Source organism: Parasteatoda tepidariorum, chromosome 6 (assembly GCF_982258835.1).
Source record: "Parasteatoda tepidariorum strain Cologne lab strain chromosome 6, Ptep-v5.0, whole genome shotgun sequence".
NCBI lineage: Eukaryota > Metazoa > Arthropoda > Arachnida > Araneae > Theridiidae > Parasteatoda > Parasteatoda tepidariorum.
The window spans coordinates 38,064,968-38,079,446 of NC_141760.1; the positions used below are offsets into that span (position 1 = coordinate 38,064,968).

The 14,479-nt window shown below is 27.1% G+C and overlaps 2 protein-coding genes across 6 annotated transcripts in view; both read left to right on the forward strand.

Moving 5' to 3' along the window:
• Positions 1-5,472, forward strand: part of LOC107444074 (putative sodium-dependent multivitamin transporter) — a 33,609-nt gene extending 28,137 nt beyond the window's left edge. For both annotated transcript variants that reach the window (XM_016058148.4, XM_071178812.2), the window contains exons 11-13: positions 696-793; positions 3,318-3,430; positions 4,146-5,472. In XM_016058148.4, coding sequence (XP_015913634.1) covers positions 696-793; positions 3,318-3,430; positions 4,146-4,229 — 295 coding nt within the window. In that variant the 3' untranslated portion in view covers positions 4,230-5,472. The remainder of the gene's footprint in view (positions 1-695; positions 794-3,317; positions 3,431-4,145) is intronic.
• Positions 5,473-6,145: 673 nt separating this feature from the next.
• Positions 6,146-14,479, forward strand: part of LOC107444075 (putative sodium-dependent multivitamin transporter) — a 29,666-nt gene continuing 21,332 nt past the window's right edge. Inside the window, exon 1 of one of the 4 annotated variants that reach the window (XM_071178814.2) lies at positions 6,146-6,250. Coding sequence is in view for 1 of the 4 variants with exons in the window: in XM_016058149.5 (XP_015913635.2) it covers positions 11,228-11,247 (20 nt within the window). In the remaining 3 variants the exon portion in view is untranslated. Of the gene's footprint in view, positions 6,251-8,839; positions 8,933-11,055; positions 11,418-14,479 lie in introns of those variants that run through there. The other 3 variants (XM_071178813.2, XM_016058150.5, XM_016058149.5) reach the window with 3 other exon arrangements.

Consider the following 14,479-nt stretch of genomic DNA (forward strand, 5'->3'; position numbering starts at 1 on the left):
ATTATGAAATATGCATTTTAGTATTTCATCGTTTCCGAATTTTGAAAATACAGCTCTTTTGTATTATAAAAATTAAATTGTTAGAATTTTTTAATTCTTCAATGAATTATTGAAGAATTAAAAAAATATAAGACTAGTAAAATATTTAAAAAAAATTGCAAGAATATATATGAATAAAAGCAATAGTTTTTTTTTATTACTTTAATTAAATTACAACGAAAAATAAAGATAAATCGTATTAAAGAAAAGAAAAGTTATTCCGAGTTTCTTTTTGGTGTAATGAGAAAGACATCAGATCGGTTAAAAAGAAATTACCATTTTATTGCTTTTTTGTTCAGAAAATAGAATTATAAAGCGTCAAGTCATGTTTCGTTCTATAATCTATAAATTATACGGAAATATAATAATAAAATTAAGCAATAAGGAGGCGTAATTTTTTTCGCTTTCGAAAACTCCAATGTTTGCGTGCTTTGTATATTGTCCTTGATTGTTTACATTTGATAACGAGTTGGCGAGTGTATGAGATTGTATTTAACACTGATTTTCATCTAATGTGGTCATATATTGTGGTCATATATTTGAACATAAAAAGGGCCGAAGATTTTTAAGAGTTTGTTTTAATCATGTATATTTTTCCTCCAAATGTAAATATTTTTGCTGATAAATAATTCTCAATATATTTTAATTTTTTCAAGGTACATCTTTCCAGCATATAAGATGTCTTTTTTGTGGTTTTCTATGATTGGTGCAATGGCAGTCGTTATAGTTGGTTACATTGCGAGCTTTGTGATAAGTATGTCAATCATAAATCTTTCCCCATCTGATTTTAAAAAAATAATGAAGATTAAAAGGAAAAAACGGTTGTGTCCATTTAAAAAAAAATGACAATTGGATCGCCATCTCTTGCACTTTGAGAATTCATAATATTTGACAAATTAATAAAAATGTGAAATCATTTACTCTAAGTTACTTCTAGATCAGTTACTTCTAGAAAATCACTCCCCGACAGTTATTACTCAGTAAAGATGAGCAGTTCAGGGGGGAAAACGGTTTCTGCTCAGACAAGAAGAGCGAAGAAAAGTGAAGTGGAAAGCAGTAAGTAAGGCAGTACTAGTAAGGAAGTATTGATTGAGCGGGGATTTTGAGAAAAAAATCGTTCTGGTGCAACCCGATTTACAAATTCTAATTCTTTTTCAGTATCAAAAATTGTAAATCTTATTTTGAAAGTCTCCTTTTTAGGGGATGTAAAAATCATCTGTGACATTCGTATTCATTTATTTCCCTGATTTCTGTCGAATGCTTGCTCCTGTAATATCTCAAACTTTGAAACTCAGTTTTTATTGACATAAACCGTTTTATCCTTTTGATCATCGTAGATGTTTGTAAAGATATAAATATTCAAGTTGTGGGTTAAAGTTGGTATGGAAGTTTAATGTTCACGTAATACAATAAGTAAATACACGAATTTATAATATGAATATATCTTTGATTTGCTAACTGTCATTTTGGATTTTGGGAAGGACATTTTGGACGTTAGAAGAGGAGGAAGGCAAAGACAGGAACTAAAAGGCTGTTAGATATATTCTTTAGAGAAGATATATTCTTTCTTAAGCTGAATAAAATGACCCTAAAAACAATAAGTTAAGAAAGTTTTAGTATGTGTAATTCATAAGAAATACAATTTTTTATGAACATTTTTACGCTGAATCAAATTAAATAAAGAACGAAGTTTTAAAAAATCCATGATTGAGAAGTGTAGTTTTTTTTCTTTTTACTTAGAAGTATAATTATTTTTCTTTTAAACCCATGAACGCATTTGTTGCTGCCGTCTAAATTAGTTAAATGTTGTTCCCAGTTGTAGTTCTCTTCCTTATTGTAGTAAACAAATATTGATGTTTCTTTTTGTTTCATATTAAACTTTATTTAAAAGATCGGAGATGCATTATATTTACGCAAGTAATATTTTTATGGCCTTAACCTTTATAAAAAGTTTTAGATAAAAGCTGAAAATTTTTTAATTCCTATAATTATGCCTGAAAATGAGTTCTAGAAATTTGAACTTTACAAGAGTTAAAGCGGTCCTATAAGGAGTTTCTTTTAATCTTTAAATCTTTTAATAAAATCTTGTAATTCGAAAAACGTCTTCTAGGAAATCCCTCTTAGAGATACTCATTTAGATAATATATATTTTATATTAGACTGAGAATTTATTTGCCTGGTTGGATTCGTGTTCGTGAAAATGGGAGTTCAAATCCGACCGGCCCGATAATCCCCGTGTGTTAAATGGTGACTGTTGCATATTAAATCTGTCAGGGTCACAAAGTCCTCCAAATTCACATATTCGATCAATACCTTTTGGGGTACTGAATTGGAGATTTATCATTCTCTATTTCACGTCAAAATTACGATCTATGGATGAATGGATGGAGTATAATTGCGTCCTTCCTATTAAACGGGCTGTGACGTGTGTGTGGCTGATGTCGTATTCTTGGCCATAGATGGCGCTTCTGAAAAAACGATAAACTCACCCTCTACCTTTAAAATTGATTTGATTACAAGCAGGCCTGCTTATCAGCTGTTTTTGTTCATTTACGTCGCACTAGAGCAGCACAATGGGCTATTGGCGACGGTCTGGGAAGCATCCCTGAGGATGATCCGAAGACATGCCATCACAATTTTGATCCTCTGCAGAGGGGATGACACCCCCGCTTCGGTAGCCCGACGACCTGCAAGCGAAGTCGAGCACTTTACGGTAGTACAGTTTAACGAGGACCAATACCGCACACCCTCGGTTCCTACGCAGACTGATCCAAGTGGTCACCCACCCGCACACTGACCGCAGCCAGTGATGCTTGACTTCGGTGATCTGATGGGAACCGTGTCTTAACGATCAGTCCACTGCGGGACTATTAGCTTATTAGCTAGTGGCATAAGTAACAACAATATATATTTTATCGTAAGTCGATTTTAATAACGAAATTCTTTATAAATTTCATATCGGAGAATTCGATTTCCTATAAACATATAGTAAAAAAATATAACTTTAAAAAAGTTCCTGGGATATCGATGTTACCAAGCTGAAAAATGCAAAAAATGTTTATAGATTTTAAAACGATGCACTTAATATAACTCCATATCCTCAATAACTTTTAATTTTTGAAAAATCATTTAAACATATTTTTACACGCAGTTTCAGAAAAAAAAAAAAAAAAAAAAAAAGATTTGTTCTGGAAAGTTGCAATTGTCCTTAGGCTTTAAAACTAAATACGACATCTCTAGATTTCAAGTAATGGCACTAAAATAAATTTTTTTTTCAGATTTATTTATAGAACCAACAGATGTTAGCCCTGAGTATTTTAGCCCCTTTGTCCGAAAGCTGTATTTTAAAACCATGAAAGTGTCACCAAAGGAAGATAACAAGCATTTAGAAGTAATACAAGTTAACCTTTCACAGCCTAACTTTACTTTCTGCATATTAATATTTTTTTTACGAAATCTTAATATATTCTTTAATATATAATGCTTAATATATTTAAAATCCAATAATACCTTGAAGGTTTTTATTTTCTTGATTTAAGATTTTTAAATAAGCAGAAAATGATGATTTTTATAATTTCAAATTTCAACAAAATTATTACAAAATCCTTTTCAAGAATGAAATTTTGTAGTATTTTCCATATAAAGAAAAATTAGTATATTTCCTAAATTTCTATTTATAAAAAAATTGTGTTATTTATTTTTAATATTTTGTTTAACACTAAGACATTTTTAACCTTCTTTTATTTATTATTATATTTTTTCTTTGTTATTTTTCTAATTGTTATTTTGTTAATATTGTTTTCTTTTATTTTATGTAACTTTTGTAGCAAATATTATGACTTATGTGTTTACATGTTTTATCTCATTTTTTATTAGAAATATGCTTGTAATTTTGAAATAATTTAAATGAAAATGCAGAAAAGATTGGTAACCAAATGGAAATAAATTAATTTAATGCATTATTATAGTTTCCTTTTTTTATTCTTTTCTTACACATTAAATTAATGTATGTTTTTTCTCATATGAACTCAATACGAACAAAATAAATAATTTATGTAAAATATTGCATATATAAAATTTGGGAATTTTTCTTTATTTTTTTTTAGGTAGAAATGAAGGAAAAGTATTCAACAAAAATTCATACAATTTATAATGGACATTTACAACCAGTTGCTTCTTTATCATCCTGACCATAAGCTTACACAAGATACATTACTTCATATTTATGACCAAGATTCGATTCTCACTTCATTAATTCATCATCAAGTCCAAGATCCATATGGGATATATTCATTTATCATCATTTCTCTTATGTGAATTTTATTGCTAATACCGGACATCTTGATGCTAATTTTTGCAAAAATGTATCACAAATAATAAAAATTTTATTCAAATGACAATAATTTAAATACCAAACAATTATCAAATTATTACTTTTGTAAATAACTTCAGTGCAATATAAAATTCTGTGAAAAAGAATAATTTTTTATAAAATAAATTTTTATGTAAAATTAAAGAAAAAGAAGCATATGAAGTTAAAAAAAAAAGAATTTGAGAATGGAATTCTAAAAGTAAATTAGTGAAGGTAAATATTATTTTATACTAATACTTTTTAAGCTGTCTTAAAATAAAAATTAACAGCAGTTTAGGTTATTTTAAAATTTTAAAATAAAATACTACGCATCCACTGAGTGTGTAAAAAAAATTATAATGATAGTAAATTTAAAAAAAATTATTTTCTGAACATTTATATCTTTTTTTTCCAGTTATTTTTAATATTAATTATAATTTTGAGAATAACCTAAATACGTTATTAGCAGGAATTTTGGAAAGGTTCCGTGTAAGCAAATTTCTTTTATTAGTTCCTGTAGGGCTCGGAAAATTGATTGATAAAAAACAATTGAAGTAATTAATGACAATATGTACCTATTATTTCTATTTTTAAATTATTCATTTTCATTCTCCTAATTACCTAATTTTTCTGACGTTTTAATGCAAATCATTTCATTTCGATTTTTTTTTTACAAATTATTTCACTTTTGAGGAGTAAAAAATAAATGGGAATGAGGTATTTAGTTCATTTAACGTTTATTAATTACAAACATTTGCTTATTTTATACCAAAATGCGTTATAGTTACTGAAAATATATATTTTTGAAAATAAATTGCATCGCAAATTCATGAAAAGTGTTTGTTTTGTTTAGACTGAATTGCAGAGTATAATGCAGTTACTTGTATTTTTACATATTTTATGTATGTATGTATTTTTATTATTTATACATGAAGAAAAGGGTATATAAATACACGTTTGTGGTTCAACTATTCATTTGTATCATATTTAGTTTTTGAACAAAGGTATTAAATATGTTAAAAATAATTTGATTGCATTTAAAATAGTTGTAATAAATATTTAACAAAAAATTCATTTTTCAATTATTTTTTTGTTTATTTGCTTAAGTTTAACTGTTAGTGAAGAGTTTATGTTTACTGGCAAACAAATATCGAATAAAATGAGGAATTGTGAAAATTTTTTAATGCGCTCTAAAATCTTTTAAATTTCAGAAATTGACCATTTGATATTCAATAAGACTTGTTGATAGTATTTGATATTCTCTAAATATATCTTATACTAATTTTTAATCCGTGGACTTTTTTATAATGAAGAAAAAAATGGTTAAAGTAACGCATTTTTTTAATAAGATGCAAAAAAAAAGAATAAAAAACCCTATTAGGACAGTAATGTTAAATAAATGTACGTGTATTTTTGTATAAACTTGATTATTTTTGTCTGAATTCATGTTATAAAAAAAATGTTTTATTTTTTTACAAATCGAAAAAAGAGTTGCATACTGCTTTTATGGAGTTAATAAAATACATTTTACAGTTCGCCCAATTTCACAAGATCGTAATGAATTAGAAAAAAAAGCAAATAGAATTATAAACCACTTTTTGTCTTTCCTAGCATCAAATGAACTGTTTCCACACATTTCAATGATTTCCTTATTCTTCAAAACTTTAGATATAGAAAAGGTGCTGTTCTTCGCAACAATTCTGACAAACATTCCCACTAGATGTCAGCACTAAGCGAATGGTGAAAAAACATTCAGTTCATATAAAGTTTTCTACTAACTTACAATAGATTTTTCATTCTGAAATTTTTTCCATCAACAAATCCAGGCATTCTTAAATTTCGGAAGCTTCATCCAAAGAGGTGCGTACTTATACACAAAGTAAAATGAATGGTAATTTCCTTTGTTGTAAAACGATAACAAACATCCTAAATTGATGTAAAAAATCTTAATCTCATTTACAGAATTATTAATATTTTTCTTTTTAGATTGAAAAAGTAATTATTTTGGGAGGCTCCCTGCTAAACTTTGACAAACATTCATTCCGATGCTTTATTTTTTTTTAAATCCTTGAACAAATAAATTGGTTCGAAAATGTTTTATTCATTTTTAATAAGTTTCTGAATTTGAGAAATGAGTGGAAAAAAATTCAATTTAAAACTTCTGTATTTAATCAAAAAGTTATAATGAAACTGTCAATATATATTTCTCTAATTGAAATTCTATCTAAAAGGATTAAAAAAAAATTGAATAATGAATGGCAAATGTTAATTAATAAACATTCAATTTAAACGGAATTCAATTAATTAAAAAAAATCATCCGAGAGCAGTATACGAATCTAGTATACGTCTAATTGCCGCGATTGGTAGTTTGCATTTCTATACGCATGCATATAAATTAATTTTTAAATTGAAATCTAACCTTTTAAACTCAAAATGACATAAATATTTCCTGAATTACAGCGACCCTATTGCTTTAGAAGTTTGTCTTCAATATCAACTAAGATATTTTCCAAAATTTTTTAAGTAATTATAATCGATGTGAAATTTTTAAAACCTTTTTAAAAGAGTGTATATAAGAGTGCGTCGAAAAATCAAAAATTCTTTTTTTTTTACCAAAGCACTTTTGCTTTTCTTTCCGGAAGTTGCCTGTTGTAATTACTATGAAAGCGACATTAAAAGTTTTGAAATCACTTACCAGCTTTTGTTCAAGAACCGTACTTCAAATTAATAAAAACTTGTAAGAAGCATGCCTTTTTTTAAAATAATTTTTTTGAAAAGTTTAGGAATACGAATCTTCTTCTGTTTCTAATTATTTTGAAGGCATAAATAACCTAACCTTTTGCTTCATTTCGAAAAGTTAGGTTTGCTCAAAAGATAGTGAAGTATTTTTCCCTTATTTTTACAAACCATACAGGCCATATGGAATGGGGGAAAAAGAAGGGTCTTTTGGTGTTTTTTTCTGTACTTTTGTATGGATAATTCAACGTCATCGTGCGTTTATAAGCAACGGCGTCAAAAATAAACCTAGATTCAAAAAAAAAAATTTCTAATCTAGATTCAATTAAGGGCTAATCTTTATCCTATTTACATGACTTATTTATTCTTATGTAAAATCGTGATACACATTAATAAGCAATGTAATTCGGTAGTCAGGCTATGATGGAATGGATGTTTTACCATGCAAACATTTGATTTGTACCACTACAAAAGATGCTATTTCAGAGAAATGACTTATGTTGTTTGTAAACAGTGCTAAAACGTATCTATCCCGGAAGCATCAACTGAAAAAGAAAAATGCTTTTATAAGTTGAACGTTTCCTTTGAAGGATATACCAATGGCTCATAAAATATAGTTCAATAAAATTCCTGTTTAGAATCAGTGAGTACATTTTGTGACTCATTTATCATAAGCTAATGCTGTTAAATTAAGCGCTTAGCAAACAAAACTAAAAACTGTACACTATTGTACAATGCATATAATAAATTGACAGAAATAATGCTTGTATACAGTGGGAAAAAGAAAAAATAAATAAATAAATGAACCTCACTGAATAACTTTTGATCTAAAAATCGATCTTCACGTTCTATTAATAGTTCGAGAGAGTTACATTAAACATGCTAATAATAAGTGCAAATTATATTTAAAATAACGAAATCAGGCGAAAAAAACAATTTATTTTCTCTGAATAAACATACCTTCTTTCGACGGCATTTTTGCATTTTTGACTAACAAAATATAGGGGGTAGATGCAATCTGGGCAATATGGTCCCTTTAGTGTGGTCAGGAGAGCGATCCAAAGTATGAACCCCTTAATGTTAATTTTACATTTTGTGTCTTTCTCCATATCTAGAGAATTTTTTAAGCGAATTAAAAACATTTTTGCGTTGAATTACAAAATTAGTTTTTCCAAAGATAATTTGATGCAAAAAATAACTATTAGTTAATACTTATTATTTTATTTAATAATAAATAAAAAAAAATTTAATTGTTCGAAATAAATTTTTTCCCATAATTTTGGCGAATAATTTTACATAAGAAAATTCATAGGAAAAATAATTCGAAATCGTATCTGAGAAATCAACTTTTTTCTTATATAACTTTTTAAAAGTTCGATTTATCAGGCGTTCTTTGACAGATTTCGCCAAAATTTCTTATTTTGCCTTGCAAAATTACCTTATTTAAAATGAGGTAAAAAATTATTTACTTAACTGATTTTTTTTACTGTGATACAATGAAATAATAAGAAATAAAATATATCTACTAAACGTTACTTTTGCATGGAGTTATTTACGCATAAAAGAATTTTTATAATGGTGCTCAAAAATTTTCATTTCGCTTAAAATGTTCTTGACTGTATGCTAATACTCTTTCACCAAGCGAAAAAGGAAGCAGATCACGTGGGACGTATAATTATTAAAGGTTTAATTAAAAAGAGAAAGGAAAGGGTGATGAAGTTTATCAAAACAGTGAATGACTGTTTTGATTGTTGTGAACATAATGATAGTTCGAAGATTTTGTAGATAGATCCTAAAGAAAATAGGTAGTAAATATCCTAAATATATTCTGTTTCTTTATTCTTATGTTTTTAACACATTTTGCTGGTAAGTTTTGTGTGTTAAAATTAATTATAATCTTTAAACATTTCACTAATTTTCAATATTCTTAAATAATTTTTTATTGTCCTAATATAGTGTTATTGTTATGTAGCATGTAATTATCAATGGGATGTCAGAAGGTTTGATATAGTTTCATCTAGACATATTTTTCTTCAAGGTATACAAATATTCATAATTTTGGTCATCCACACTGTTCAATTTGAATTCATTTTTTTTTTTATCGCTGATGCTATTATTTGTAAAAAGTGATCAGAAATGACTATTCTTGGTGTGTATTTTCAGAATCCTTGTAAGAATAATATGAAAAACGTTTGCAGTGCTCAAAAAAAGAAAAAAAATGGACAGCTTTGAATAACTTTTGACTTAATGATCGGATTTTCACGTTTTAGGACTCATTCTTAATTGTTAGAGGTGCTGATTTCAAAAATACTAATTAATTAGTGCAAACAATAGTTCAAGTTACGAAATCAAATACAGAAAAATACTTTCACTGAATTAGACATACCCTTTTTTCAACGGATTCGGATTTCTGATTATCAAACTATAGATAGTAACCTCAAACTGGTAAATATGATCCCCTTTGTTTAGTTAAAGAGAGCGATCAAATTTAGAACCTCCTTATGTTAATTTTACTTTTTGCGTATTTGAAATATCTCGATAAATTTTTAAGAGAATTAAAAAATTATAAAACTTTTTTATAAAATTCGTTAATCTAAGGAGAATTTCACGCAAGAAATAAATTTGAGCAAAAATTTACTATATTTTATTACTTAATTAAATAGAAGGTAAAAAAAAAAAAGAATTTTAAAGCTTACAATTTTTAACAAGATTTTAAAGTATTTGATTTTGCATAGCAAAATACGAAATTTGAGCGAAGTTGGGTGAATAGTTCGTGAGAAATCGAATTCTAAATACCCGACTTTTTTAAAAAAAAAGCGCAAAAAAGTTTTGAAACAAGATCCAGATTATTTTTTGACCCTTCATACGGTGAAATCTTTCCATAAACATGAATTGCGCATCGAGATCCAAATCGAACCTCACTAATTGTTTTACTTAAAAAATTAAGAACACTGATAATTTTAAACTTTAAAAAAATGAGTTAATAAATGAAAATTTGACCCATAAACCTTTCCTCGACGCATAATGTTTTACTTGAAATGAATATAAATTTAAATTATCTATACAGATGCTAAATTTATACTCTCACACCAAAGTATGGCTCTTTGCATATTTTCAACATAGTGAAAATAAATTCTGATAAAATTATCGAACCGTATAGGTATTTGTGGTAAAAAAAACAACATAATTTCGATAATACAAACCAAAATTTATGATATTTAAACCATTCATTTGGTAATTTTTCTGTTCACATGATATCGGTTTACCGGAAATTCTGGTTTTCAAAATTATAGCTCTCATTACTACATATTTGGTAAAAAATACAAAACTGAAAGTTAAATTTAACCAAATAAATAGTTTTCATCCAATGCTCTAAGATATTATGAGAAATCTTCCAAATTTTACTACACTTACCAATTTTTGTCGCTTATTATAAAACTGTATATCTTATTGTTAATTTAACCAAATCCATTTCCAAAGCTTTTCGGTAAAAATAATCGAGATTTTTGTTGTTCCAATAAAGCAAGAAATACTATTATTTTAACGATATTCAGGTAGATTTGACCGTATTTTTTTTCTCAGTGGATAAAAATAATAATTATAAAACTTAACAATTTCTTTATGTAGTGATAATCGCATTTTTTTGTTTTATAATTCTGACAAATAATAATACACATAGAACGGAAAATAAAATAATAAAACAGGCAAATATAATGTTAGAAAATATTATTTTTCATGTAAATAGTGAATGAATTTTATGGATTCCGCGTTAAAATAAAACTCAAAATTTTGAAATATTTCTTGAGCTGCTATGATATATCCCGAAATAATAAAGATTACTGATAAGTAATCTTTATTATTTCGAAAACTTAATCGATCGACTTAAAGATAAGGAAACACACATACGAAAGGTCAACTATTAAAAAAAGTTTTCTTGGGGAAATATCACAGGAAAATTGAAGTGGGATTCATGATGGGCTCTATTTTAGTTTAAGAAGATAAAAATCAAAAGCACAAAAATAAGATGTGAAATTATGTAGCACAGAAGCTTATTAAACAACTGATAGCTTAATTGGTCAACTGTTTATTCCCAACTGATAATGAATTTGGTCACACGCGAGTAAGTATCTTAAGTTTGATCAGGAAAGGGGAGATTAGTTTTTCTGGAAAATGTATCTTATTTAGAGACAGGAACGGAGAGTATTGCTTGTGTTCATGTGATATAAGGATTACAAAATTTCTCTAGTTAGAGGAGTAAGTCTAACCGAAGTTAAGTTTTCAAGAGCTAAAGTAAGTGTATCTTTACAGAAAGCATTTGACATTTTTCAACTGCTTTGGTTGAGTTTTGAATAACTTTTTCAATGGATTTTTAGTTCCTCATGCTAAAATACGTTAACTTTCTGAAATCTTGATTGTATTTTATTGAATTATCAGTTCGAAGAGGAAAGTAATTTCTTCTTGCACAATAGAAAACACTTTCAATTATTTCTTAAAATCTGTACTTGTTTATATACAAAAGAGCAACTTGTTTATCTTAAGAGTTTTGTTAAAAATAAACCTAAAAGTAACTGTTTTAACACTAAACATGCCAACACTTAATGTATACCTATTTCTACCATAGCCAGTCAAATTACCGAACTTTATGTTTCTTGATTGAATGTATAAAATATGGATGTTAATAAGGAAATAAACTGAAAAAAACTTTATTATAATTAAACAAAATTGTATATTGCCAATTTTTATGTATTACAAACACAAAAAATAAGAAGTTTTTATTCAATGCTCAACGCATTTTTTACATACATAGGGTGTTTCCATTGCACATTTTTCGCAAACATATTTCTTCTAATTATATTTCTTCTAATTATATTTCTTTTAATTATATTTCTTCTAATTATATTTCTATAATTCTTATAATTATAGGAATATATAAGATTTATAATTCTTATAATTATTCCAATAATGTATATTATTTCTTCTAAGAATTTATGCTGTCTTGATTGTTTCGGCATTTTTTTAGGGTAAAAACTAACAGTTATTTAAAAATGAAGTAAAGTTATAAAAATACATTATAAGCTACTTACCAAAACATTTATTTTTATAGTCACTTTTTCATACGCAAATATAATACCAATCTAAAATTTTTGGTAATTTCTTGAAATTTGAATTCACAGTTATTCTGATTGAACTAACTACGCAACAGTCTTTGCAGAAATGTGCAACTAATCGAATGCAACACATTGAACCAAATTACATTTCTGACCTGATAACCTTATAAAGCAAAGAATTGTTCTCCCGGTCAAATGGCCGGTTGTGGTAGAAATAGGTATACTACAAGCATAATTCGAAACAAACAAAATACAAATAAAAATAATAATATAATATTAACTGTATATAATTGTGAGAAAAAGTCATGACGTCAAATGTGCAAAAACGATAAGATGCAAGATGCGCATTTTCGATGCAAAAATTCTTAAACGGTCATTTGACCTGTTATGGTATATTTAGTGTAAAAACATAGTGCAATTTACACTTTATCAGATATTTTAAATATTACGATGCTGTTTGCTTAGAGTCCATTAAATTCAATTTCTAGAGTTAGTAACAAAAAATATTTCAGAAGAAAGTGGTTGAATTATCTCTTTGAGTAAGTGTGAATATATAAACCCGTTGTGGATATAAATATGCTTTTCAATTTTTTATAAATACACTGCCATTGGTATTTGGTATATTAATACAATGCCATTGAATAACTGAAAAAACACATTTATTTTTTAATTTTTTAAAAAAAAAATTTCAAGAAATACTTAGAGGATTAATTTATAACTTTTGGGGTGTTTGAGTCATGCGATTTCTCTCATATTTATCAATAAAGCTTAGCACTTTCAGATGTGTGAGGGGAATCATCATTCAGAAATCATCATGTCTGAAAATATAGCAATAAACTTGTAATTTGTATTTATTATTACTTTTTGATTATTTACAATTATGGAATGCATGCAATTTCGCAGGGTGGGAGTAGGCTTAAATATTTAGGAGATACGGATATTTATAGGAAACAATTATTTTTGCCTTGTTTTTTATCACTTTAAAAATATTCTATAAAATTAAACAGAAATTAATTAAAAATAGTTTGTCTTTTATTCAATTATGCAGTCTGACAAGAATACCGATGTCTTATTATGAATAAAATGCATATTTTGGGAGTAATATCTGCTCTGTAAAGTTGAATTTTTTCTGTTTGCAAGAACTTTTATTTGAATTTCTTAAATTTGTAAGGAATCCAAACTCTTAAATTTGTATGCATTATTTTTCTTCCCATCTAAATTTGATCAACAAATTAAGGAAATGTTTGATTCAGCAGTTGATTTAAAATAAATTTTGTTAAATTGAGTAGGACAAGAGTTATCTATCATAACAGTTGATGACTATATAAGTCAATGCACCAAAAATATTTTTTAACTAAAAATGACGGTGATTTTTTTAAAAAAATATTCTAAAACATGCAAATTTGATATCTAATTTTTAAATTTGTTTGAACATTTGGATTCTTGTTATAAACTCTTAGAAAAATTGGTTTATCATTGAACTGTAATATCAGGCTGTAGCATAACAATTTATTGCTCCAGCATAAGGTGTTGAAGTAAACCATGTTTCTGTTTAATATAGATCTGACTTTGTTAGAAGTTTTGTGTTTTAACCATGTCTTTATTTGCTGGAACCTTATTATATTGCTAAGTTATATCATATGTTCTGATTCTTTAAACTGATTACTCAGAGCTATTGTTCCTATTCACGGTATTTCACGGAAGAATGATTTACTTACGCCGTAAAAAATCTATTAAATTTATAGAAAAAAACTGTCAGCTGGTACGCCAGTAAAAAATAGTTTATTTTTCAGAAAAATACTGCTGTTCAAAAACGGACAAATGTTTTTTTAAGCAGATAGAACTGTTGTTATAGCAAACAAACTGTTATTTTAACAACAAAAAATATCAATAACTACGTCAACATTGTGGTCGATGCGAACAATATATGCACGTCGAGATTCGAACCTGGGTAACATTATATAGGAGTCTAGCTCTATATCCCCTGAACCTCGACAGCTCTAGTGTTTGGTTATGAAAAAAAAATCTTGAAATATCTTTATCTTAAAAGTCTTTAGCTTAAAAGTCTTTAGCTTACTTATTGAAATCATTAACGTTATCATTAACGTAATCATTAACGTAAGAACGTTTAAGATTATATTGGCTCCTTCTTACAAAAATTTCTCATAATCAGGTAGAGAATCAATCAGGTTGAGAATCAGGTAGAGAATCAATTCGACAATGAAGTTGAATCGTAATTCTATT